The 27,892-nt window shown below is 43.4% G+C and overlaps 1 protein-coding gene across 1 annotated transcript in view; it reads left to right on the top strand.

Moving 5' to 3' along the window:
- The first annotated feature begins 2,807 nt into the window (after positions 1–2,807).
- The window catches only part of BTBD1 (BTB domain containing 1), a 41,962-nt gene continuing 16,877 nt past the window's right edge, over positions 2,808–27,892 (top strand). Inside the window, exons 1-4 of the mRNA XM_043554637.1 lie at positions 2,808–3,345; positions 14,347–14,503; positions 19,115–19,220; positions 25,924–26,121. Of these exons, the coding sequence (XP_043410572.1) occupies positions 2,933–3,345; positions 14,347–14,503; positions 19,115–19,220; positions 25,924–26,121 (874 nt within the window). The 5' untranslated portion in view covers positions 2,808–2,932. The remainder of the gene's footprint in view (positions 3,346–14,346; positions 14,504–19,114; positions 19,221–25,923; positions 26,122–27,892) is intronic.

Consider the following 27,892-nt stretch of genomic DNA (forward strand, 5'->3'; position numbering starts at 1 on the left):
TAATTTCATCCCTTTGTGGCCCATGAAGATCTTTTGTATGCCATCTATTTAAATCTACTGGCACTTAATCTGTGGTCTATCCTGGAAAATGTCCCATGTGCCCTTGGCAAGAATGTGTGCCAAGAATGTGACGGTTTGTTGTATGAAGCCCTCTAGTTCCTTATTTATCTTCTGTCTGGTTGTTCTATCCATTATTGTGAGTGGGATCTTCAATAAATCTTCAACTGTTATTTGTAGATCTGTTTCTCCCTTCAATCCTATTAGTTTTTGCTTTGTTAAGTTTTCAACTATTATTTCTTCAAATATTCTCTCTGGCCCTTTCTCTCTCCCCCCTGGCCTCCTGTCTTCCAGGCCCCCCATGATGTGTAGGTTGATCTATTTTATGATGTCCAGTAGCTCCCTTAGGCTCTGTTTGTTTTTCCTCTAAGTTTCTTCTTTCTGTTCTCTGCCTCCATAATTTCTATGGTCTGATCTTCAAGTTTGCAGACTCTTTCTTCTGTCTGCTCAATTCTGCCTTTGAATCCCTCTAGTTCATGTTTCACTTTGATTGTTATACTTTTTTCAGCTCCAGAATTTTGTTTGTTTCTTTCTTTCTTTTTAAGTTTTCTATCTCTTTATTTACATGTCCGTTGTGTTTCTATCTATTTACATGTCCAACTATGTTCACACAAAGTTTTCTTGGTCTCTTCCACATCTTCCTTAAGTTCCCTGAACAACGTTAAGGCAGTTGTTGTTTTTTTTTAATTTTTTTTTTCAATGTTTATTTTTGGGACAGAGAGAGACAGAGCATGAACAGGGGAGGGGCAGAGAGAGAGGGAGACACAGAATCGGAAACAGGCTCCAGGCTCTGAGCCATCAGCCCAGAGCCCGACGCGGGGCTCGAACTCACGGACCGCGAGATCGTGACCTGGCTGAAGTCGGACGCTTAACCGACTGCGCCACCCAGGCGCCCCAAGGCAGTTGTTTTAAAGTTCATCTAGTATATCTGCCATTAGGACAGTTTCTGTTTATTTTTTCCCTTTGAATGGACCATACTTTCCTATTTCTTTGTATGCCTTGTGACTTTTTGTTGAACACTTGGATATTTGAATCTAGTAATGTGATAACTCTGGAAATCAGATGCTCCCGCTTCCCCAGCGTTTGCTGTTTTTTGTTGTTTTGTTTTTTGGTTGCTGTAGGATTATTGTCTCTGTGCCAGGATCAGCCTGGGGTGTAAACTTAATGTCTTCCCAGGTCATCTTTCAGCCTTTCCTTGGGTATGGATGGTCATTTTCTAATTTGCCCCATTGCACACGTTTGTTTGTTTGTCTTTGTTTCAATTGTACTAGTCTCTAATGTCTGGCTGCAAAAGGGAAAAGGTAAAAAAAAAAAAAAAAAATGAAGGAGGGTGAATTGGGTGCTGGCCCTTTAAATACCTGGGAAGTCATTTCAGTTGGAGGGTGGGGATGCTTGCAACAAAGGGGTAAATGCAACAACAATGCCACCTGCCTCTTTGGACACTGGTTACTAGCACCAATCAGCGCCTAGGGCCCAGATATTTGGAGGACAGTTTCCTTTTGCCCACCATAGTGCCCACATGCTCCATGAACATGTGTACATCTGCCTTCCATGTGGCTGAGGATGAGGGATGGTAGCTCCTTCTGTGCAAAGAGCTGACATTGGTGGAAATTAACAGCAAGTTTTCTTGTCCAAGTCTTCCCCTAGGCGTTACAGGCCTTCAACAGGCTCCAGAGCTCCAAAATAGCCACGTCAGACAGATCCTGCCAGCTGCTGCTGTCTAGGAGGGGAGACAGATTCCTGCTTCCTTCTCTGCCACCTTCCCAGAGCCCCCTACTTCATTTAATTTTATCATTTCCAGTTTGGCAAAGGGAGTGTTTTTGGCTATACTTTAGCCTTGAACTCAGGTTTGATTGCATTCCATAAGTCTTGATATGCAGCGTCCTCATATTTTCTATTAAATTATGATCATTGCTTGGTAGCAGATAATGTGGTCTCTATTAGTTTTGCTCTGATACATTTGAGAGGTTTTTTTGAGATCTATTTTTTTTAGGTTTATTTCTTTATTTTGGGGGGAAGGGGCGGAGAGACAGACAGAGGGAGAGAGAATCCCAAGCAGGCCCCCCCCTTACGTGAAGTCCTACTTAGGGCTTGAGCCTATGAATAGTGAGATTATTACCTTACCCCCAACCAAGAGTCAGAGGTTTAACCAACTGAGCCACCCAGGCACCCCTGGAGATTTAAAATATTGTTAATTTTTAGCAACAGATTGTAACATATTCAAAAAGAATTCCATGAGTCCACAGTGATACTGGAAAAAACAGACAGAAGACAGGACGCATGTGGGCTGCTGGACACAGAAGGGGTTGAAAGCTCCGCTCCCCTCCGGAGTGGTGACAAGGACACTGATGGGGAAAAGGGAGCCCAGGGGAATCCTGTCGTCCCCTCCAACGTGCTCCCTGGGCCTTGTCCCGGGCCTTGCCCCCGTCCCCCACCACGCAGGCAGGAAACTCCAGGAGGGACAGCCTAGGGACCTGCCCCTAGTACACGTGGGAAGCGCCGCGGCTGGTGAGGAGGGGTCCGAGAGAAGGACGGGCCGCGGGCCGGAGGAGGCGCGGGGCATGCAAGCGCGGGGCTCGCACAGGGTGAGCGGGGTGACCATCCAGCAGCGCAGTACGCGGATCCGCGCGGCCCCGCTCGGGCGGCCGTGCGCGCCCCCGCATCCCCGCGTGGCGGGCACGCGCTCCGGGCCGCTGCGGGCGGGGCGGGGCGGGGCGAGGGCGAGTGCGGGGGCGGGGCCGGGGAGGCGCCCGGACGCCGGAAGCGCCTTTCCCGGAAGGCACCGAGGCGGCGCCGGCCTCCGGGGGCGGCCTCGGCGATGGCGGCTGGGCGGCGGGAGTTCTCTGCCTAGCCCGAGGAGCCGCGCCGCTGGAGGATGGCCTCTCTCGGGCCGGCCGCTGCGGGCGAGCAGGTCTCTGGAGCCGAGGCGGAGCCGGGCGCCGCGGGGCCTCCGCCTCCTCCTCCGCCGCCGCCGCCGCCGTCCTCTCTGGGGCCCCTGCTCCCCCTGCAGCGGGAGCCACTGTACAACTGGCAGGCGACTAAGGCGTCGCTGAAGGAGCGCTTCGCCTTCCTCTTCAACTCGGAGCTGCTGAGCGATGTGCGCTTCGTGCTGGGCAAGGGCCGCGGCGGCGCGGCCGCCGGGGGCCCGCAGCGCATCCCCGCGCACCGCTTCGTGCTGGCGGCCGGCAGCGCCGTCTTCGACGCCATGTTCAACGGCGGCATGGCCACCACGTCGGCCGAGATCGAGCTGCCCGACGTGGAGCCCGCCGCCTTCCTGGCGCTGCTGAGGTGAGCGGCGGGCGCCCGGCCTGCCCCTGCGCGCGAGCCTCCCCCGCGGCCTCAGTTTCCCCCCCGGTCAGGGACGCGCGGCGGGTCCCCGTCCCCCTGTGCCGGCCGCACGGCCGACCGCCGGTCGTCGGGGTCACGGTCTCAGTCTGCGTCCGCTCAGCGAGCGCTTTTCCCTTCCAGTCCGGCATTGTCACCCGACCTTCGGGACTAGAGAACGGGCGTGGAACGGGTGTGGACCAGGTTGTCTTGATGGCCCGTTTGCAAAGTTTTAGGGGTTTTTTTTTGTTGTTGTTGGGGGAGAGGGGAAGAGGTGAGAAGACTTGGCGGACCGACGGCTTTTTTTTTTTTCCCCCTGTTGGTTGGTTTGTTTTAAATTCTGACTCCTTTTTCGTTTGTGTGTGTATTAGTTGTCGGGACCCAGGAAAGGGAATGCCGAAACAAGTAGGTGTGGCTTTACCTGGCTCGGCGTTTCTGCGGACAACGTCACATTTGCTTAAAAACCAAATCCAGCCGCGGGTGTTAAGAGTTTCCTTTTTTTGCCTGTTTCAGTCGATAATACATCGACTTCTGGTTAATTTTGGATGTTAATATTGGATAACGTTATCGTTTGACGTTAATAGCCTTTATTCGCAGAAGTCCAGTGAAGGAGGTGTTGTTTTCCACACTTTTACAAATGGGACCGGGGCCCAGAAAAGTCCAGTGACTGGCGGAGGTAACAGCAAACTCCTAGGGAAGACCATGTGTATTTTATTATATGGAGATGGTTTTAGCTGCCTGACCACAGTGGGTTCTTCGGGAAGGAGCAGAGTCTTGGGTGGTACTGAGGCAAAAAAAAAAAAAAAGAGGTCAGTGAACGGATAAATAGCCCAGGAAGGGCTCACAGCTCAACCGGGAAGATCAGTAGGAAACTGAGTACAAAGTTAAAACGAGTAGAAAAGAAATAGCAAGATCCCATAAACAAATGGTAAAGGGCAGGATAGATAACTTAGGTAAAGAAAAGATAACTCACTGGGTGTTGTATGGAAACCAATTTGACAATAAATTTCATATATTGGGGGAAAAAAAGATAACTAATTGACAAAGAATGTTTAACCTCAGTAATTAAAGAAGTGAAAATTAAACGCGAAGCGAATACTAAATTCCTAGTATTTTAAAGATAATATTAGGGGCGCCTGGGTGGCCCGATCTGTTAAGCTCTGACTTCAGCTCAGGTCATGTTCTCACGTTTGTGAGTTGGAGCCCCACGTAGGGCTCCATGCTGGGAGCTCAGAGGCTGGAACCTGCTTCGGATTCTGAGTCTCCCCCTCTCTCAAAAATAAATTTAAAAAATATATATATTGGAGAAGCCCTCTGTGACGAAGATGGTAAAACAGTTTGGCACTACAGATTCCCTCCCCCACTCCGAAGTATTGAAGTACTGAAAAATGTGTACAAAAATATTTACAGCTGGATTATTTATAGTAGTATGGAAGTAGTCAGCTGGAGGAAATGGTTAGATAAACAACGTTGGGTGCATTAGATGGAATTAATGCCACTGAGCATGGTACTGATGAAGACTAGGTTATATGAACACGAGAAACGTGTGTAATAAATAGCCCTGAAAACTGCGCACGGTGAATAAAACTGAAAAGTAATAGAACAATCATATACCTAGTGACATGGATGGAAGGAAGCATAACAAATGCTAACCATTGTATTGGACCGGTAAAATGATAATGCTTTTTTTTCTTCTTTTTTCCTTTGTTTCCCATGTTTTCTGCAATTTAGTTAAATTACAGTCATGAAGAGAGAGAGAAAAATTAGCTGAAAACCTAGGATCTGGGTCATTTTGGATTTTGGTTTGAACTGATGAGAGGATTGTTGTAGCTCGTTTATAAGTATCTTAGAGTGATTTGTTGGTCTACCTCATTATAATCTCTGAGTACTTGTGAAATTCGAGATCCCTTCCTCCCTCTCTAAAATATTGTAATGTTTGGAGGTGGGACCTTGAGAGCCCTTTTAATACTCTCCGACGTACTAATACCAGCTAAATCTGAGAGCCCCTGCTCTAAAAATATTGCCGAGGAGTTTTTTCCTTTAAAAAAATAGAGATCGGTAAATAAGAATGTAGAGGGAAAAATGCTTAGCTCGTATTTTTACTGAAGCCGTTAGTCAGTCCTTTCCTATCAACAGAAAATAAGTGAATTAACTGTAAAGTCTTTGAAATTTTCCTCTTTTCAGTGTGGTTATGGTATTTGTCCTTCAGATTCCAGTCTTGTTCTTTTTTTTTTTTTTTTTTTTCAATGTTTATTCATTTTTGAGAGAGAGAGAGAGAGACAGAGCATGAGCTGGGGAGGGTCAGAGAGAGAGGGAGACATAGAATCTGAAGCAGGTTCCAGGCTCCGAGCTGTCAGCACGGGAGCCCAACATGGGGCTGGAACCCGCGAACCGTGAGATCATGACTTGAGCTGAAGTCAGACGCTTAGCCGACTGAGCCACCCAGGCGCCCCGATTCCAGTCTTGGTCTATTGTGAAATGATACCTGGACTGGAAGGTATTGGCCACCTGTGAAACATAGATGCCGTCCTTGCTTGTTATTGTGTGACAAACAGGTGTCCCATAGTACTTGCTGAGTGGGGACAACAGGTTAGCTTGGCCTATTTTTATTATGTTTACAAATCGAATCAGTTAACATTATAAGAAACTACTTGTTTCGATCTGCCTGACCTTTAAGTGATGTTCTTCAGTTGTTCATTTGAGAAATGCTGTGTGCCTCCCTGCACCAGTTGGTGTTTTAGATGTTGGGTGCAGCAGTGAAGAAGAAAAAGCCGCTGCCCTCAAGTGCTTCATAATCTAGTAAGGAGAAACAAAGATGTAATGGCAAGTACTGATAAGTGTGCTGAGGAAAAATGATCAAGCCGTGAGGGAAGGAGCATTCTAAGCAAGGCAGAGCGTGTTCAAGGCCCTAGAGTTTTCCTGTTGCGGGAACTGCAAAGGTCAACCGGTGCTGTTTGAACGGAGTGAATAAGGGGGAAAGTGGTGGAAGATGAGGTCAGGAGGATAGGCTGGACAAGGTCGTGCAGGGCTGTATAGCCAGGGAAGGACGTGGGTATGTGCTAGGAGGGAAGCCTTTGGAGAGTTTTCAGTAGGAAGTGATGTGATCTGATTTACGTTTTTAAAAACTCATTCTGGCAGTTGTTCGGGGATTCGACTGCAGAGGGAGCAAAATGGGCAGCAGAGAGTTAAACTAAGAGGCTTTTGCAGTAGTCCAGGCAAGACATATGGTGGAGGGTTATACCAGGGTGGTGGGGATAGGTGGGAGAAGTGGTCAGGCTGCAGATACATGATTGACTTTTGAACAATAGGAGTTTAAACTACGTGGGCCCACTTGTACACAGATTTTTTTTTTTTCTTTTACGTTTATTTATTTTTGAGAGAGTGAAACAGAGCACAAGTGGAGGAGGGGCAGAGAGAGAAGGAGACACAGAATCCAAAGCAGGCTTCAGGCTCTGAGTAAGCGTTCAGCACAGAGCCCTATGCGGGGCTCGAACCCACCAACCGTGAGATCATGACCTGAGCCGAAGTCAGACACTTAACAGACTGAGCCACCCAGGCGCCCCAGATTTCTTTTTTTTAAACAAGTAAAGTACGGTACTGTGAATGTATTTTCTCTTCTCTTACGGTTTCCTTGATAATATTTTCTTTTCTCTAGCTTCCTCAATTGTAAGAATATAGTTTATAATGCATATACTAAGTATGTGTTAATTGTTTATATGTTATCAGTAAGTTTTCAGGTCAACAGGCTCTTAGTAAAGTTTTGGGGGTAGGCAAAAGTTATATGGAGGTTTTTGACTACAGGGAGGGAGGGGAATGGGGAGTGGAGGCCACGCCCCTGATTCCTATGTTGCTCAAGGGTCAACTGTGTTTTGAAGGTAGAACCAGGAAGATTTCTAAGATGTCCAAGGAGGGCAAGAGTATAGCCACAAATACGAACCCGGAGTTTGGGGAAGAGCTTCTTGGCGAACATAAATCTGAAAGCTAAGAGTGAATGACTGGTCTTTAAACCATGAAACCAAATGAGGTTACGAAGGGAGGGAATGCGGGTTGTGAAGACAGGAATGAAGATGAGCCCGGGAGCCTCCAACCTAGAGAGACGTAGCAGGGGGGAGAGTAAATGAGGCCAAGGGACCGCTGCCAGTGGAGTTCGACTGGAAAGCAAGGAGCGGGATATCTTGAAACTCAGGCTGCAGAAAGCCTTTCGATAAAGAGAGGGTGCTCAGCCACGCTAAATGCTGCCGAGATGTGGGGGAAATGAGGATGTTGAATCGATTATTGGTTTTGACAAAATGGAGGCCGTTGATAACCCTGGCAAGAGTGGTTTTAGCAGCTGGATTAGAACAGGTTGGGGAGAAAATAGGAGGTGAGGAACTGGAGATGCTGCTCTCAACAGCTCTCTCAAGGAGTTGTGTGGCAGAAAGGAACAGAAACGGAGTGGTGACCGGATTCTGTCTTCGGCTGCCCCCGTCCTTTCTGTTAACTCCTGGCGTTAATATACTCCCCCAGCTATGTGGCCAGACTTCCACTCGGTTTTAGAATCCCACTTCCAGCCGCACATTCACAAATGAGTGTCTGGTACCCATGCAGGTGAACATGGAAATGATAAGAATAGTGTGACATTTAGTGAGTGTTTACCGTGCCACTTACTGTTGCTGAGTACCTTGTGTGCACTTAAATTCCCACAGTCTTTGAGCGGGTACTCTTTATTTTTTTTAGATTTTATTTTTAAGTAATCTCTGCACCCAAAGTGGGTCTCGAACTGACAGCCCCGAGATCGAGTCACGTGCTCTGCTGACAGAGCCAGCCAGGCTCCCAGAGCAGACACTCCTATTATTACACTCTTTTATCAGTCAGCTTTTGCCACAGTAATGCTATAACGCACCCTAGGGTGTTGGGGGACTTGAAAAACATTCCTGCCCATGAATATTCTCACTCTGTGGGTCAGTTGGGAAGTGACTTCAGTGGGCTTGGCTCCAAGCTGCGGTTTGGTTCCAGTCTGCCCCACCTGTTTCTCATCCTTTTGGACCATTCCTGAGGGTTCCACTTCCTCCTCCTAATTTTTTTTTCCTGCATTGCTTCAACCAGACCATGCCTTTAGTCTAAGCTGTCTTCACTTTCTACATTGTTAACAGGGTTATCTCTGTAATGTCCATATAGTCTCATGTAATTCCCCTGAGTCTTTGACTTTTTGCCTGCAGGATGAAGTGTCAGCACCTTAGGGGACACACAAGACCTTTGTGACTTGGTCTCTGTATCTTCCCTTTCCTCTTTCCACTACTCAGTGCCCCGACTCTAATTGCCTCTCATTTCTTATTTTAATGCCTGCCTTCTTTTTTTTGTTTGTTTTTTATGTTTATTTTTGACACACAGAGAGAGAGTGAGTGGGGGAAGGGGAGAGAGAGAGAGAGAGAGAGAGAGAGAGAGACAGAATCTGAAGCAGGCTCCAGGCTCCGAGCCGTCAGCACAGAGCCCGATGCGGTGCTCGAACCCACAAGCAGTGAGATCATGACCTAAGCCGAAGTTGGACGCCCAACTAACTCAGCCACCCAGGCGCCCCTCTTTTTTTTCTTTTTTTAATGTTTATTCATTTATTTTGGGGTGGGAGGGGGAAGTACAAGGGGGAGAGAGAGAGAGAGAGAGGGAGGGAGGGAAGGAGAGAGAGACAGAGAGAGGGAGAGAAAGAGAGAAAGAGAATCCCAAGCAGGCTCCACACTGTCCTCTCGGAGTTCAGCGCAGGGCTCGATCTCATGAACCGTGAGATCATGACGGAGCCGAGATCGAGAGTCGGACACTCAGCCGACTGAGCCTCCCAGGCGCCCCTTTAATGCCTACCTTCTGAGGCCTTTGTACTTCTCAGTCTGTCTGCTAGAAGGTCTTCACAATCACTGCACTTTAGATGGACTTCACATAGGCTTTACCTCTTCTGTAAAACATAATCCCACCCGAAGGCAGAATTGAGCACTGCCTCATCTAATGTCTCTCATAGCAAGTTTAGTATCTATTGCTGTAGAGCAAAACACTCCAGCATTTAGCGGCTTAAGTCTAGTTTTATTATCTTTCACAGTTGTGCAGGTTGACTGAGGTCAGCTGTGTGGTTCTGTGACGTCTCCTTTGGGCCCCCCTGCAGTCATAGTCCTCTGGCAGTGGAGCTGGAGTCCCCTGGAGGTGTGAGGCAGAGTCTGGGGTGACTGAGCCTTTCTCCTCCCCGCGTGGCTTCTCCAGCTGATCTTTCCAGCCGGGGATCTCGACTTCTTGGATAGCAGCTCCAGTCTTCTGAGAATACAGAAGCAGGAGCCGCCAGACATCCTCCGAGGGGAGGCCGCGGACGGGACGGTGTCCCTTCTGCCACATTCTGTTGGTTAAAGGGAATCACACAGGGCCAGCCCAGGTTTATTATGGGACAGATCTATATAAGGCCATGGATAATAGAAGGCATGATTGATTCGGGCTATCTTTAGAGATTAGTTATCACACTGTGCCTGATAAATAATTCTGTTGTAATTGTGACGCTACTCTTTAATCATTTCATTACCAAACCGTAAGCTTTCTGCGGGCAGGGCTGTCTTATCCAGGTTTGTATTTCTCAGACCTATCCCAGTGCTTGGTATTATAGTCCCTCAGTAAATGTTTTTGAGTAAAATGAATGAGTCAATGGTGATACAAAGTTTCGTATATGCGATCTTATAATTTTTCTTATTTATGATCAAATAATAAAAATCTTACAATTTTTCTAATTTAAAATCATATTTTTCCCATTGCTTTTAAAAATTTTTGCTTAAATACTGAGTTTTCTCTTTTGGGAAAACCTTTAGTCTTTGGGAGGGCTTTGTCCTTAAAGGTAGTAAATCAGGGCTGAAATGTTCATTTTAAAATAAAAAGAATTGTGGTAATATCATTAATTTGTAATTATATTTTGTAAGGCTTGGCTTATTTTCATATTCTAGCAATTTTAATAATTAAATAGAATGTAAGAAAACATGTAAGTAAAATATGAACCAAGATAGTTCCTGGATTTTTAAATAGCCTATTTTCTCATTAGAAATGAAAATGATTCCTTTGTTGTGTTACACAGAAGCTTGTATGGAATTGTCTAGTCAGGTAATAGGTAAATATTAAGGGTTAGCCGTGTGCCTACACTGTGCCTGGTATTGTAGGAAAGATGTTGGGGGAAAATACAAGAAGCATAGAGTTCCTTTTCTTGTTGTTTACATACAACAGAAAGAATTTAGAACGTCTTACCAAAAAACACAAAGATAAATAAAGCCAAGATGAAGCTAACACAAAAATGCATGCTATCGGGAAACTACAGATTTCACCTTAATTGTTTTAGCAGCTAATGCAAAACAAGAAACCTAGCTGGTCAGTTATAATTCATACATAGTATTTGTCAGGTTGAAAACAAACCACCTGCTTAGGGATGCACAGCTCTGTCTGATAATCAGACGAGTGAAAAAATTCCTGGCGAGGTTTCCTCATAAAGAAGGCTTTACTGAAATGAACAGTGTCCTTAATCCGCGTTTTTGAATATAGATGTTTCTTTAAAATATTCCTTGATGTAAGCCGAAGGTGTAATACCAAATTGTAACTTAATAAAAGCAAATTGAACGGGGTGTGTGTGTGTCTCAAATAGAATAGTCTAAAACCGCAATTCTCTCTCGTTCCTGGCGTGTTCTTCCCACCCTCTGGTCATCTTTTAGATCGTCCCTCAAGTAGAAATTTCTCTAGGGGGCTTTTGCAGATGTCAAAGCCCCCACTTGTAGATGCTCACAGAGCCATGTACTTGTGTCCTGAAGTTTGAATCTACTCACATACAGAGGCAAATGGTAATAAAGGCCCCACATTTCAGTTCTTTATTTTGTAACTCTAGTAATTTTTGCCTGAAAAAAAAAAGTTAAAGCAGATAGACGTAAAGATTCTTCCTACCTTGCCCTTAAAATTAAAACGTCATAGGTTTCTAATTCAAGAGGAGAACTGAGCTTGCAGTCAGCCTTCTATCTCTCTCCCAGTTCAAGTGACTGTAAGAAAATACAAAAGAGAATAAATCCCTTCATGGAAAGAGAGGAAGGGAAATGGATTGGAAGCCAACAGTGTGGAAAAGGGACAGAGCAGTTGAAAGTGTGCTGGTAATGAAAGCAAGCAGATGACTGGAGCCCAGAGTCCAGAGCCTGGGGGCTGCGGGGGTGGGCGCTGCCTTCCCTGGCTCAGCCCCGCGCAGTTCGAGGCCCTCGAGGCCCGGGTGGGTAGTGGGGATGGGGGGAAATGAGAAGGTGAGCTATAACATGGGAGTCAAATTTAAAACTGGCTTACAGACTACATCCTTGGCCAGCTCTTGCAGACTAACTGCCGATGACGACCTCGGGACAGGCTCCTCTTTAGATGAACGGAGCAAACTGCCTGGGACAGCTCAGGGACCCTTAATGGCGTGAGGCGGCCCCTGCCCCAGCTCCTTTCCCACTCCCACGCAAGGTGCCGGTCGGCAAGCCCCCACGTACAGAGCTCTCAGCTGGCCCGTTCATTTGGGGGATGGTTTTAGCTGGAAAACAGGCCCATCTACAGACGCAGAGAAAGCCTGCTACTGGAATTCCAAACTGGAGACAACCAGTGGGCATTTGACATGTGAGGAAAATGAGAACATGAACGACAAAGACCGAAACAGATGATCCTGGAGGAAGTAGATCATTCAGGAAGTGAAAAGGAACCTTAAAAACATTGGCTAATAGCATCTTGGAGACTTAACATTTTTGCATCCATAAAACAGACATGATGCCGTGGAGGTGAAAAAGGACAACTAGGAAGCAAGAATTCTTAGAAATGTGAGCATGTGATTGCTGGGAAGAAAAACAGAAGGGCCGGGAGACAACAGCAAGGAGATCTTCTAAAACAGAGGAAAATAGCGGACATAAAATAATGAAGCAACGTAAAAATAAATAGCTAACGTTTGCTGAGGCTAAGTATTTGTCAGGCACTATTTAAAACACTTCACGTATTATAATTTCTACTAATCCTCATGCGCACGTTATGAAGGGGAGACTGTCACTCTCCTCTCTTTTCAGAAGGGAGCACCACTGATGGTAGTTTGTTTAAAGTCACGTGGCTGGCAGGTGGTGGCACAGGCCCAGACCCAAGCCATCTCTTCCTGAGGCCACACAGATAAAACGGCGCTCACCTGGTGGGCATGACAGTCTAGCACTGGAGGCAGACAGTGCAGAAAGGGGGTGTTGATGTTAGACAGCTTTTGTGTTTCCTCGTCTTCTAAATGCAGGTAACAGCACCTGCCTTCCTTGTGGGAGGATTACATGAACTGGCACCTGTCCCATGGCAGGCACTCAACAAATGTTCGTTTTCTCTCTTCCTTTTGTTCATCCCTTTCCCCCTGACTGTAAGTGATTGTGCCTTACTTGGTTTTTAATTCCTTGTGCTCTTCACAGAGTGTGGCACATAACTTTAAGCTAAATAGTATAAGGGTAATACAGAATGTTGACTTGAGTCTCTAAAAGGAGGTTTTTGGAAAAAATATATATATTTTTAAAGTTTATTTATTTTGGGGAGAGAAAGAGGAGGGGAGGGGCAGGGAGAGAGAGGGAGAAACAGAATCCCAAGCAGGCTCCGTGCTGTCAGTGCGGAGTCCAATGGGGCTCGAACTCGTGGAGCTGTGAGATCACGACCTGAGCCGAAATCAAGAGTCAGACACTTAACCGACTGAGCCCCCCAGGCGCCCCAGAAAAAAAGAATACGGTATTTTGAAATGGTGTAATCCTGAAACACGGCAGCCTTCACTGTCAAGGTTGAGCTATGGAGGAGGATGAGCACGAGCAGCCTCCACCTGGGATAGTTGTAAGCTCGGTGATGCTATATGAGGGGAGCGCGGTGTTCGGTTGTGGCGAGAGGCTGCGGGGAGGTGAGGGGCTAGCGGTTCGCCTTGGGTGGTGACTACGGACACGGGAATGAAAGGAGAGGGACTGGAAAGCCGGAGGGTAGGGACATGAAATAGAGCCTCCCTTCTTTGCGGCCTCCCGGGGCATAGAAGGTTCTGAAAGATGTTAATAGGTTTTCCTGTTTTAGGACTTGGGGCCCAGGAATATACGTGTAATAAGCATTGTAACGTCTTTAGTATCTCTCAAATGCAGTTGTTCTTAATGCCATACTTCTCCCCTCGACTTTCCTGCATGTGGTTGGGAACTGGACAGTCCGTGCAGGGTCTCTGAGGAGCCACAACAGGGGCCTAGAGTTGATATGTAGAAGCTCCCGGATAGTTCAACCAGAACTGCGCAGGCCTTCACTGAGAATCGTATGCTTTATTCGCAGTTCTGTGAAGCTGATCTATCTGGCGATCTGGCAGTTAGCAGCAGCAAACTGGGAGGAGGCAGTATTGGACTGATAGTGTTTTGAGAGAACATTGGACCTAAATACCCAAAAGCACATAACAGGGGTCATTTAAGATATTATTAAATTGTTCATTCCTGCAAAGCCCCAGTGATCGTCTGTGGGCATTTTGCTAATTTGGAAATAATAATAAAAGGTTAAAAGATGCCCAGAATAACAAGACACCATTATCAGCAAATACATGAATGTTTGACCCCTAGAGGTATGAACCTCAGCTATCCGTAGATTTGTTTAAATGAACGTCCTTTGATGACGGAAAGATAAGTGAACGATTCCTGTCCTGAGCTGCTAAAAGACCTCTGAAAATTTGGCTTAAGAGGGAGGAGTCTGTCTTGTCTGTCTTGATCTTCACTTCAGTTTTGTCTGTAAAATGGAAACACTGCCTTACTGAGGACTGAGTAAGAATAAAATGAGATGATGTACGTGCAAAGGCCCTGTAGCCCTGCAAAGTTGGGTGTAAATTTCAGGTGGTTTTTCAGTGTGCTCATTATCTTTGAAAATATTCCTCAGAGGTTTCACGCTGGTGGATTGCTTCTCTAAAATACTAATGGCCATCTCTGTAATTTCCCATTTGCTTTCCAGATTTCTGTATTCAGATGAAGTTCAAATTGGCCCAGAGACGGTTATGACCACTCTTTATACTGCTAAGAAATATGCAGTCCCAGCCTTGGAAGCACACTGTGTGGAATTTCTCACCAAACATCTTAGGGCAGATAATGCCTTTATGTTACTTACTCAGGTAAGTAAATGTAGCTAAGGTCCGTATCCTCATAACTACATGAGTATTAAGTATTTCCTGGAGAATTCTAGATTAACTTAAAGTATATGTAATTATTTTTATGGTACCATTCAGGGAAGTATATCAGATTCATATGATTTTAGAAAAACAAATTAGAGTCAATACAGTATCATGTAAGAAACTGAGGCTTTATGTAAGCAGGCTACTGTGACTCAAAGTCACACGGATGTTTAGGATTGGAATTGGAATTGGGATCCAGTTTGTTCCTGCTGCGATTGAGCATGTGATAGCATTGGGTTTTCTGGACGTCTTTTGTCTCAATTTTTGTTGCATCTGGAATAAAGATTTTTGTTGGATCTGGACTTTTTAAGTCCAGATGAGTTCCAAGGTTTACTGTCTTTGTACTTAATCTGAAAGCTTGGAGGAATTAGAATTTCAAGTTTATGTGAAATGTTCTTTCTCTGATATTTAAAAGTTTCCACTAAATATAGTATACAAGCAGAAAAGTACACATTATCTTAAGCACTCAGTCTGATGAATTTTTACAAACTGAACACATCTGTGGAACTATTAGCCAGTCTATATCATACTATTTAGCATTTGTTAAACGCCTGTAATCTGAGCTTTACTTCAGATATAAATAAACCACTTGTTTTTCTTTTTAGACCAAGTTATAATACCCTTGTATGAATTGTTTAAAAAGTTCCAAGCCAGCCTATACTGTGTGCTAAGGGTTGAATTGTTTCTCCAAAATGTATGTGTTGAAATCCCAGTTCCCAGAACCTCAGAATGTGATCTTATTTGGAGATAGGGTCTTTACAGAGGTAAGCAAGTTAAAATGAGGAGAAAACAATTGTAAGCTGATAATATATAATCCTGTTGACTATTAGTACTGGAACCGGTCACAGGTGTCCCCTAGTTCACCTCTTTCATTTTCCAACTGGAAAACTCAAACCTGGGCCAATGGACTACCTGCCCAAAGGCTCCCAGCAGGCTGGCTGCGGCCGGGGCCCAGAGCTCGGGTTGCCCGGCTCTGCGTCTGTTCTGTCATATGGAAGTTGTATGATGGCACCTTTTGTTGCTGTTGTTTGTTCAGTCATCTGTCAACAAATATTTGAGGTTAGGGAAGAAAGAGCACACCGATTCCACTTCGTGGACACAATCGCCGAACTCCATTCTGGACATGGTGCGCCAGACACTAAGCTAGTCACTTTGTGTGTATTATCACAGTTAGCCCGCACTGCAGCTCTGTGGTGCTATTTACTGTTGTCCCCATTTTAAAGCTGAAGCAATGGAAGTGTAAAGGGGTAAATATCTTACTTCACGTTAGACAGCAGGTGCTAAACCTAAGATCCCAACCTTCAACCAGTCGTTCTTAAGGTGTGGTGATACTGATAGTAAGGATGATAGCAGAATGTCTGTGGTGATTGTGTGTCAGGACTTTGTCTGCATTAGTTCATTTAATCTTCTACAGTAACTTTGGGAGGGGTAGGTGTTCTAGGTTTTCTTACTGTCCCCACTTAACAGGTAAGGAGACAGAGGCAGAAATATGAGTCAATTTGACCAAGGTCATAGAACTGTTAAGCAGCATATCCTTGCATTTCCCCCTCTTTTGAGTGTGTGATGAAAATCTATTATGGAAGTTGATATTCCTAAGATTCTTTATCGTCCAAGGGTTTTAAGGTATGTGGAGGGGATCACTTAATTACTTTCATTTTAAAAGCTTATGGAAAAATTCAGAAACCAATGAATTAAACTCTGACAATTAAAACACAGTTTCTAGTTCCTCAGGCCCAAGGTGAGACCTAAGAGTCTGCATTTCTCATGAGCTTTCAGATGATGCCAGTGCTTCTGGACCACACTTTGAGTAGTAAGGGTTAACAGCTGTCACTACGAGAAAGAAAAGGAGCTTTTCAGCGTGTGGTTGGTCTGAGAACCCAATTTTACTGCACATTTTTCACTGGTGGGGTCATGTGAATTAGCCCACGAATTGTCATGTGAAATTCTTCTTCCTGCCAAGTGAGTCATTTGCACTGAGCATGTCAATTACTTGAGAGGACCTTTGCCAGCTTCACGCTGAAACAGGAGGCCAGTGTGCTGTACCAGCATGAGTGAGACCGGGAAGAGACGCTTGTTAGGAAGTGATATTTTTTCCAGAGATGATGCCAGACTCAAACTAAATTTTGACAAGGATGTATTTTACTCTGAGGAGCAATAATAGATTCCCTAGGAAACTTGATACTGCCTGTGTAACTGAAGAGTCACTGAAATATTGCTGTTCTGAATAAAATAATTTTTATGAAAATTGTTTTTCTTAGAGTGAAAGATCAATTTTTGCATGAACACTGGAAATATAGTTGGGTTGGCCAGTTAAAATATCTGCCAGTTAAAATGTCTAGAATTTCATTTGATAAAAATGTGTTTTTCATATTTTAAAAATTCATTAGACTGTGATCCTAGACCGGATCCTATTCTAGGAGGAAAAGTGTTATAAAAAATTGGGTCAGTTGGCAAAACTGAAATACAGTAGATGAGATAAAAATATTGTATGGTTATTTATCAAAGTTAATTACTATGGTTATATAAGAAATATTCAAGTATTTAAGGGTAAGGGCTGTGGTGCTGTAATTTATTCTTGAATAGTTCACCTCAAATACACACACACTCACTATACATTGTCTGTTTTCTTATACATTATTTTCCCACTTATATATACATATATATGCATACATATATGGGTATATATATATAATGTGTGTGTGCACGCCTGTGTGTGTATAGAGAGCACAAATGATAGAGGTGAAATATTAGATAAATAACATTTAGATAGGTAAATCTGGGTAAAGGGTATATGGGTATTCTTTTTACTTGCATCTTTTCTGCAAATTTGAAATTATTTCTAAATTAAAAACATTTTAAGGGAAAATAACAAGGAATAGAGTTAATTTTATTCTACTAAATACAGATTTTATATTATTTTTTTGGAAAATTTTGACTAAGCGAATTAATGTAAGCCCAATATATAATCTAAGAAGAACATTAAAAACAATTTTTTTTAAGTTTATTTGTTTATTTTGGGAAAGAGAGAGAGAGAGTGGGGAAGGGACAGAGAGAGAGAGAGAGAATCCCAAGCAGGCTCTGCACTGTCAGTGTGGAGCCCAACATGGGGCTCAAACCCATGAACTACGAGATGACGACCGGTGCCAAAATCAAGAATCAGATGCTTAACTGACTGAGCCACCCAAGGGCCTCAAGAAGAGCATTTTCAGACATGTTTGAGTATTGCATAATTTTAAGAAATGTTCTACTGACTTAAAAATATATGCGTATTTTATACATGTAAGTACAGTTACATATCATCTGTAATGTGTGTATCTATTTTAAATTCATTCCAGTGTGTTTATTGCTGTCTTTTCTCCCCCATAAAACACAAGATGACTCTTTAGTTTAGGGATGTTTGTTAACGTAATAGGTCAGTAGCACCTGAGTTATTGAATCCTTTGAAAATGAATTTTACTTTACAAATAAGAGTCATCAGCCGTGCCAGATAATGGTTAATTAATTGCATTATTGCCAGCATGAGTACCTGTGTGCGTCTCGTGTTTGTCCATACTGTTAAATGTAAATGGACCTGATACTAGGCCAGAATGAAAGCTTGGTCCCTGGCACACCTATCATCACATCTGTTTTCAGTGTTACAGTTTTTTAAGTCTCATTTGAGTTTGGATCCTCCCACCCCTTCCCCGATGCCTGGCTTTTAAACTTGGGTTTTTGTTTTTTTTTTTTTTTTAATTATAATACGCATCCTGATTAATCACGTATTATAAGCTTGGCTTCTGAATTCTTAAAGCCGAGATTAGCTTTATTGGAATCATACAGTATATATTTTTTTGCTCAGTTTATACTATGGCTTCTTTTGTTTGTCATTGTGTTTGTGGGTTTCACTCATATTATTGTATGTAGTTGTAGATCATCCTCACTGTCGTATAAGATTGTCGTGTGTCTATTATTTGCTTTTCAGTTGTTGGCCTGCTGTCTGCTTAGGTTCCCAGAGCTTTCGTGCTCTGAAATTCCTGTACTTCGTTCTCTCCCCACATCAAGACAGAAAATGGAAGAAAATAAATCTGATCTGTTTGTACTGTATGCTTGACAATTGATATAACTTAGTGACAGTATCCTATAACTCGGATTTAATAATGACTCTGCAGCATGACTAGCCAGATCGTATTAGGCAAGTCAGCACACCTTTCTAAGCCTGTTTCCACATCTGGAAAATGGGATAATCATGTCTGCCTTATCTAACCTAGAGCGTTTGTTAAGGATCAAAATAAGTAATGTATAAGAAACCAGGCAGTGTGTGTATATGAGCAGATGGAAAGGAAAATAACAGGTCATCAGTGTGCATTTGTTATCTAAGCAGAGCATTTGTGCTCTTAGCTTTTCATTTCTGATTGTGGAAGGGAAACTTTAAGAATATATACACGTTATAATGGTATTTTAAGTTGGTGTTTTTACATAATTACCAATTGTAACTACAGCATTAACTGAATACGTACTGTCTAAAAGTAAGATAACTATGAGAGTAAAATAACTGTCTCTCTGTATGTTTAGGCCCGATTATTTGATGAACCTCAGCTGGCTAGTCTCTGCCTGGACACGATAGACAAAAGCACGATGGATGCAATAAGTGCAGAGGGCTTTACTGATATCGATATAGGTGAGTCCTCCAGGATTCCAACTGTGCCGTTTATTTAATTTGCTTTTGTAATGTTTATTTTTGAGAGAGAGAGAGCTAGCAGGGGAGAGGAGAGAGAGCTGGGGACAGAGGATCTGAAGCAGACAGCCCGACGTGGGGCTCGAACTTGCAAACTGTGAGATCATGACCTGAGCTGAAGGCATATGTTCAACCGACCGAGCCCCCCAGGTGCCCCCAGATCATACGGTTTAAATACAGTAACACCTTAACAGTCACCCTTTCTGGTGAACGGGCTGTTTTTAAAATAGTGGTTTTTCCAAATTAAATAAGTCTACATTTAAAAATTTTTGCTTTCTTTATTTTGGTGATAAATTCTACGTTATCACCTTTTACAAAATGTCAAATCAAATAAATATTCACTGGGGTGCCTGTGTGGCTGGCTCAGTGGTTGAATGGGACTGTGTGTTGTTGGTGCAGAGCCCACTTCTGATCCTCTGTCCCCCTCTCTCTCTGACCCTTCCCCCCTCAACAAAAATAAACATTCAAAAATAAATAAATAAATATTCACCGAATGCACCATGTGCACAGCATTATAGTAGGATCATTTCAGAAAAACAAAGAAGAGGGGCGCCTGGGTGGCTCAGTCAGTTGAGCATCTGACTCTTGATTTCAGCTCAGGTCATGCTCTCACGGTTTGTGGTTCAAGCCCCACATTGGGCTCCACACTGTCGGTGGAGCCTGCTTGGGATCCTCTCTTTCCCTCTCTCTGCCCCCCCCCCCCAGCTCCCCGCCCAATCAGTCAGTCAATCAATCAGTAAACGAACGTTGTTTTAAATGTTTATTTATTTTTGAGAGGGAGAGAGAGTACAGTGGGGGAGGGCAGAGAGAGAGGGAGACAACAGAATCCGAAACAGGCTCCAGGCTCTGAGCTGTCAGCACAGAGCCCATTGCGGGGCTTGAACTCACCAACTGTAAGCTGAAATTGGACACTTAACCGACCAAGCCACCCAAGAGCCCCAACCAACAAGCATTTTTAAAAATTATTTTAAAAAATACGAAGAGGAGTAAGATGTGATTTTTCTTAAGGAAACTATGATCTAATTGGAGAATCAAGGAACAAGCATGTAAAAATTAAGATTTAATAGAAAAATCTGGATAACATACAGTAACATGTGATTTTTACCTTTTCTAAGCTACACATATAGAAAGTAATTACTCTTCAAATCCAAAATATGGAGGGATTACCTCAAATTGAGTAGTGTTATGAAAGTCTTGACAGGAGATTCTGCCATGGGCCCTAAAGAATGGGTAGTATTTGGGGAGTGAAGAGAGGGCGACATTCGAAGCAGGTGGAGCCCCATGAGGAAGTGTGTGTGAGATCGAGGCAGGGTAAACCAGGTTGTACATTAAATACATTTGGTGTATCCTGTTATAACCACATCCCATCTGATGAGGCTGGGGAGTCTGAATGTTGTTATTGCAGGAGAGGAGACAGCTAATCTAGGCCTATGGCTTTAAATATTCTCTTCATCATGATGAACATAAAATATATATTAGTTATCTGTTGTGTATTATTATGTTATTATCTGTCTTGCCAGTAGACAGGAAAAAGTATGGGCAGGGAAAACACCCACATTTTAAAAGCTTTGGCCTCGGTATGGCACCCTCATTTTGGCTCTTACTTCATTGTCTAGGATTCAGTAACATTATCCCACTTAAATTTAGGAAGCTAGGAGATACAAGTCACATCTCAAGAAGAAGAGAAAACAGATGTTTTGTAAACAGCCAGTACTCACTGCCTGTCTCTGTCTGTACCTGACCTTGTCTTCTCTCACTCTCCCCATTATTCACTGTGTTTCATAAACACTAGCCAGGGTTATTTCTATTTTAAGCCTTTGTGTTTACTGTTCCCACGAATTGGAATCCTTTTGCCTTGAATCTGTATGTGGCTTCCTCCTTTTAATCATTCTGATACCAAGTTAGATGAGACCTGAGAGAGGCTGTCCCAGACCGTAGTCAAAGTAGATACCATGTTCCCCTGAACAATCCTTTTCTGTTACTCTGATTTATTTTACTCACAGTAGGTTTCACTATCTGAAATTCTTAAGTAGGTATTTTTGTTTGTGTCTGTGTATTTGTCTGTGTATGTTTCTGATGGTTATCTACCTTCCCCAGCTAGATTGTAAGCTTTTTTTTTTCTTTTAAGATTTTATTTCTCAGTAATCTCTACACCCAGCATGGGGCTTGAATTTAAAACCCCGAGTCAAGAATCACGTGCTTTACCAACTGAACCAGCCAGGCACCCTGATTGTAAACTCTTTGAAGGCAGGGACTTTGTTGGGTTACCACTGTATTTGTAACACTAAAGACATAGTACCTGTTCAGTTAGTATTTGTTGACCAACTGGACTGTGTCTAGAATGTTTCCTTTCCTTCCCACCTTGGCTAGTTCTCACTCATCCTTTTTTTTTTTTTTTTTTTTCATGTTTATTTATTTTGAGAGAGAGAGAGACAGAGCATGAGCAGGGGAGGGACCGAGAGACAGGAAGAGAGAGAATCCTAAGCAGGCTCCGCGTTGTCAGTGTAGAGCCGAATGGGGCTCGAACTCACTAACTGTGAGATTATGACCTGAGCTGAAATCAAGAGCCGGACACTTAACCAATTGAGCCACCCAGGTGCCCCTACTTCTCACTCATTTTTAATGTCTTGGCTAAAATTATACTTCTGCAGTGACTTCTTTCTTAAGAATTGACACCCTGCCCTCCTCCATGACATTTAGTGTATTCTGTTATAACCACATTCCATTGTGAGTTTGTCTGTCTATTGCACTGTACCTCTGGAAGGATGTACAATCATCTTGCATTAATTATCCTGAAGGGCAGGGGCTAGATTGGGTCCTCCCCACTATACATAATATCCACTGACTGGATGTTTGAGAGCCCCAGGCACTGCTCACATTGCTGGGACACATTGCTTAATGCTAATTTTCTTCCCCTAGGGGGTTGTCACTCCATTTGTAATTCAGTTTATGTTTGAAATAGCATTGCTTGCATCTGAGCGACTTGTCCTGGAAGTTGTTTTGTAAATAGCTCCTATGTTAGGCGTGCCATTGGAACCTGGGGGTCTTGAAGTAGGTGCCTTGTGCAGTGTAAATACTCGAAATATTTGTTGATTTGATTTGATTCACCATTGCTTATATTAAAATCTAGTCTTGCATTACGTGTACAAAACATAATCTTAGCTGTTTTTATGATCTTTACTGGGCTCTCAGCTGTAATTTCTTACTGTAACATATCTGCCAATAGAAGACCTGTGTGTTTCCACACCATAGTCCAGTTTGCTTCAAGTGTACTTGTTAAAAATTGGGATGAAAGAGAAGTCTAGGAGCTGAGAGAAAGAAGGTTGGGCCATGCTTCAGGAGCTTTTTTTTTTTTTTTTTTTTTAAATGTGTGTTTGTTTGCTTATTTAAAGAGAGAGCTCCCAGTAGGGTCAGAGAGAGGGAGAGAGAATCCCAAGCAGGTTCCACATTGTTAGCACAGAGCCTGACGCAGGGCTTGAGCTCACAAACCATGAGATCATGACCTGAACTGAAATCAAGAGTCAGATGCTCAACTGACTGAGCCACCCAGAACACCCCAGGAGCTCTTTTTATAGTTTTAGATTCTAGAGAAGCTTTTTCTCCTCTGGGATTTGAATATACGTTCTGGAGGGATGTGCTTCCTCCAGAGAGATGCTGTTTCTCTCTTAGAGCTTTTTGCTAAAGGAAGAAGGTACTGTGTCACATTGATAGAAAAAAGCAAATTTACATTATGCCAAGGCCAGTATAATGTGTTTTTTTCCCCTGCTGATATGTTAAGGTTCTTTGTTTATCTTTACTGAAGTTTATTAGCATACAAAGTAGAGATATGTGGATCCAAAGTTGTCTGTTTTCCCACTGAATGATTAATTTTGGTCAGTGTATATTCCTAATCCTACAGAATATTGAGGTATATTGGTTTACATTCATTTACCTGTGGAAAAGCTTTATGGAACCGTACTCTGTATTCATCTGCTCAGCTACCAGAGAAGGAAAAACTTGATTTAAAAAAAAAATTACGTATAACCTACTCATTTTTAACACAATGTTGAGCCCCTGTGCTGACACCTGCTCGAATGATAGCTGTGGTTCAATACTGACCAAATGTTTGGATGTAGTATGAATGTGTAGACCATTACGGAATCGAATTTTTTTTTTAGTAAGTTTTTCTTAGATGTGTATTACTGGGTAATTTAAGCATAGTGAATGTATGTAAGTACGGCATCCTCATCTTTATTTGAATCCTGTGATTATTAAGTGTTGTTATTATGAGTATCAGTTATTGCATTAGCGAAGCCCTCAGGCCTCTGATGTGTTTTTTGTTTGTCTTGGGTTTTCAGTCTTCCTCTTCAGAAAGACTCTTTGGACTGTGATGCTTTTCAAGCACTTCCATCTACTTGTCACACATTCCCTCTCTCCTCTGTCTCTGTTTGGGTGCAGCCTGTCGTTTTGTTCTGGTCTGTTGGCCTCTATGGCCCGTGTCTGGACTTCCTGCTTTTGGTCTACTATAGAAAAGCTGAGCAGATTCGAGTTTTGCCTCTGGTTCAAGGAGAAAGGTTCTGAGTGAGGGCCTGAGTTCTGGGCAGGACGTTTATGCTTGGACGTCAGATAGGGATTTCACACTTCACATGTCCCAAACGAAACTCCAGATCCCCCTCTCGCCAGCCCCCAAGGCCGCCTCTGTAGGCTTTCCCATCTCAGTTGATGCCACTGTTGTCTGTCCGTTGCTTAGACTATAAACCCGGGAATTACCCTTGACTCCTATCACCCCCAGTATTCAGTCTGTTAGGACATCACACTGAGTCCTCCTTCAGAGTATATCCTGAATCTGATGGTTTCTCATCACTTCCTCCTGGTCCAGGCCGTCATCACCTCTGATGTGGATCAGAGCAGGAGCCTTCTAACTGATCTCATTCCCACTCTGACCTCCACTAGAGTCTCCTCTCAACATGGCTGCCAGCATGATCCTTCTAGAACATAAAATGTCACAGCTCAGAATCCTCCAGGGGTTCGTTCTCCTTTGTACTCAGAGTAAAAGCCAGGTGATTGACAGGGTACTATAAGATTGTACCCCATTTCCCTCCATTTCTGGCCTCCTCGCCTACCACTTTTCCCTCTTGCCCACTGCAGTCTAGCCACACTGGCCTCCTGGCTTGGTCCTCACACATGCCAGGCACACTTTGATGGGAGAGCCATCACACTGGACATCCCGAACACTTCTGGCTAGGTCTCTGGCTGACTCCCCCATACCCCCCGTCAAGTCTTGGCTCAGACGAGCTGCCCAAGCCGTCCTGTTTTTATTTATTTATTTATTTATTTATTTATTTATTTATTTATTTATTTAAAAACAATTTTTTTTTTTAATGTTTATTTTTGAGAGGGACAGAGACAGAATGCAAGTGGGTTGGGGCAGAGAGAGAGGGAGACACAGAAGCAGAAGCAGGCTCCAGGCTCTGAGCTGTCAGCACAGATCCCGACATGGGGCTCGAACTCATGAGCCGTGAGATCATGACCTGAGCCGAAGTTGGATGCTCAACCGACTGAGCCATCCAAGTGCCCCAAAGCCATCCTGTTTTAAACTGCACTAGGGATTCCTCTCACCCTACGGTCTGTCCTACACTGAGCATCTAACTTGTTAAATCTATTTATGTTTAATGTTAACCCCCACTAGAATGTAAGCTCCATAAAGGCAAGGGATTTATTTTTAACTTTTTATTCAGTGATGTATCCTTAGCGTCTAGAACAGTGCCTGACACACAGTGAGTGCTTAATAAAGAATATTTGGGGAACAAATGAATGGTTACCTGTAGTCTTTATAGATTTATGTATGTCACTAATTTGAAGCCCTTTTCTCAGACTTACAATTAATCTTACTCTGGGTATTTGAGTTTGCTTAATAAATGGCACAAATATACAAGGAGATACTGTACCTAAGCTTGCACGTATGGTAAAGAAAAAGTTGAATATTAACTTCATAGCAATTATTTAAACTCTTTTTTTTTTAATAAAATTTTTAACGTTTATTTTTGAGAGGAAGTGAGAGCACATGAGCGAGGGAGGGCCAAAGAGAGAGGGAGACACAGAATCTGAAGCAGGCTCCAGGCTCTGAGCTGTCAACATAGAGCACAACGTGGGGCTTGAACTCACGAACTGTGAGATCATGACCTGAGCTGAGGTCGGATGCTTACCTGACTGAGCCACCCAGACGTCCCCTAAACTCTGTTTTGTTTTGTTTTTTAATGTTTATTTTGAGAGAGAGAGAGAGAGAGAAAGACAAGTACGTGAGCAGGGGAGAGGCAGAGGGAGGGAAAAAGAGAGAATCCCAAGCAGGCTCTGTGCTGTCAGTGCAGAGCCCGACATGGGACTTGATCTCATGAACCGTGAGTTCATGACCTGAGCCGATATCAAGAGTCGGAAGCTTAACCAAATGAGCCACCCAGGCACCACACTTTATAGCACTGTTTTAAAGAAAACTTTGCTGTTTAATTGTTTTCATTCTTTAATATTTCTAAGTATAGGGGCTGTAGTTTTAAGTATCTAATCTCCTTTTTTAATTGAGATTTGAAAACTTAATGTAAGTCTGTTTGTTGGTGTTTTGTTAAAGATCAAAATATTCCTAATTTGATTTATTCTTGTATTTTCCCTGTAGACACACTCTGTGCCGTTCTGGAAAGAGACACACTTAGTATTAGAGAGAGTCGACTTTTTGGAGCCGTTGTACGATGGGCAGAAGCAGAATGTCAAAGACAACAATTGCCTGTGACTTTTGGAAACAAACAGAAAGTTCTAGGGAAAGCACTGTCCTTGATCCGGTTTCCACTGATGACCATTGAAGAGTTTGCAGCAGGTAGGGCTATAACTTGACCAAAATCTGTGTGAAACTATGCCAACAGGCAGTCAGCCAGCCTCCCTGTGCAAAAGAGGGAAAGAAGCTGGTACTTACTGAGCTCTAGTCACATGACACATGGAGGTGTGTGTAATTTCCTTTACTTCTGGTAGCCCTTCAAGATAACATTGTAAGTTAGTTATTTATTTTGATATGTGCACTAGGTTCTTCTTTTTTGGGTGGGGGCTGTAGTGTGCACAAGTGTTACGTTAGTCTCTGGGGTACAGGTGGTGATTCTGTTCTACGGGGCTGTATGCTCACCGCAAGTGTAGCAGCCCGTCACCACCTAAGACTACTACGGTGTCATGGACTATATTCCCTGTGCTGTTACTTTTTATTCCCATGATTTGTTCATCCCATAACTGACGGCCTGGGCCTCCAACTCTCCTTCAGCCGTTTACCCCATCCTCCCACCCCTTTCCCCCTGGTAACCATCAGTGTGTTCTCTGTAGTTTCTTGGTTTGCCTCTCTCTTCTCACCCTTATGATCATCTGTCTCCTAAATTCCACATATGAATGAAACGATATATTTATCTTTCTCTGACTGACGAACTTCACTTAGCATTATACTCTTTAGCTCCACCCATGTTATTGCAAATGGTAAGATTGCATTCATTTTTATGACTAATATTCCAGTGTGTGTGTGTGTGTGTGTGTGTGTGTGTGTGTGTGTACATACATATGCACCACATCTTCTTCATCCATTCATCAATTGATGGACACTTGGGCTGTTTCCATAGCTTGGCTGTTGTAGGTAATGCTGCTATATACATATAGGGGTGCATGAATCCCTTTGAATTAGGGTCTTTGTATTCTTTGGGTAAATACCTAGTAGTGTGATTGCTGGATCGTAGGGTAGTTCTATTTTTAACTTTTTGAGGATCCTCCATACTGTTTTCCATAGTGGCCGCCCCAGTTTGCATTCCCATCAACAGTGCAAGAGCATTCCTTTTTCTCCACATTTTTGCCAACACCTGTTATTTCTTGTGTTGTTGATTTTAGCCATTCTGGTGATATCTCGTAGTTTTGATTTGCATCTCCCTGATGATGAGTGATGTTGAGCCTCTTCATGTGTCTCTTGGCCATCTCTGTGTCTTCTTTAGAGAAATGTCTGTTCATGTCTTCTGTATTTTAAACTTAATATAAAGGAAATCATATATACAGTATGTGCTCTTTTGTGTATGGCTTTTTCTTTAAAAAAGTTTCTTAAAAAAAGTTTATCTTTAAAAGAGAGTGTGTAAGTGAGTGGGGGAGGGGCAGAGAGAGAGGGAGGGAGAGAGAATTCCAAGCAGGCTCTGTGCTGACTGATGTGGAGCTCCAGCTCACCCGCTGTGAGATCATGAATTGAGCCGAAATCAAGAGTTGGATGCTTAACCGACTGAGCCACCCAGGCACCCCTGGCTTTTTTCTCTTAACGTTATGTCTGTTAGATTCATCCTTGAGGTAGTGTTTTCACTGTTGTATAATCTGTCATAGGAATGTGCCATGATTTATTTATGCATTTTACTGTTGTTGAACATTTGGGTTGTTTCTCTTTGGTGGCCATTAAGAACATTCCTGTACATGTCACTTAGGAGACATACGTAAACATTTCCGTTGCATGCCAAATCTTGCCATTTGCACCTACGTGGATGGAACTGGAGGGTATCATGCTAAGTGAAATTAGTCAGAAAAAGACAAATATCATATGACTGCACTCATATGAGGACTTTAAGAGACAAAATAGATGAACA

This window comes from Prionailurus bengalensis, chromosome B3 (assembly GCF_016509475.1).
Source record: "Prionailurus bengalensis isolate Pbe53 chromosome B3, Fcat_Pben_1.1_paternal_pri, whole genome shotgun sequence".
Lineage (NCBI taxonomy): Eukaryota > Metazoa > Chordata > Mammalia > Carnivora > Felidae > Prionailurus > Prionailurus bengalensis.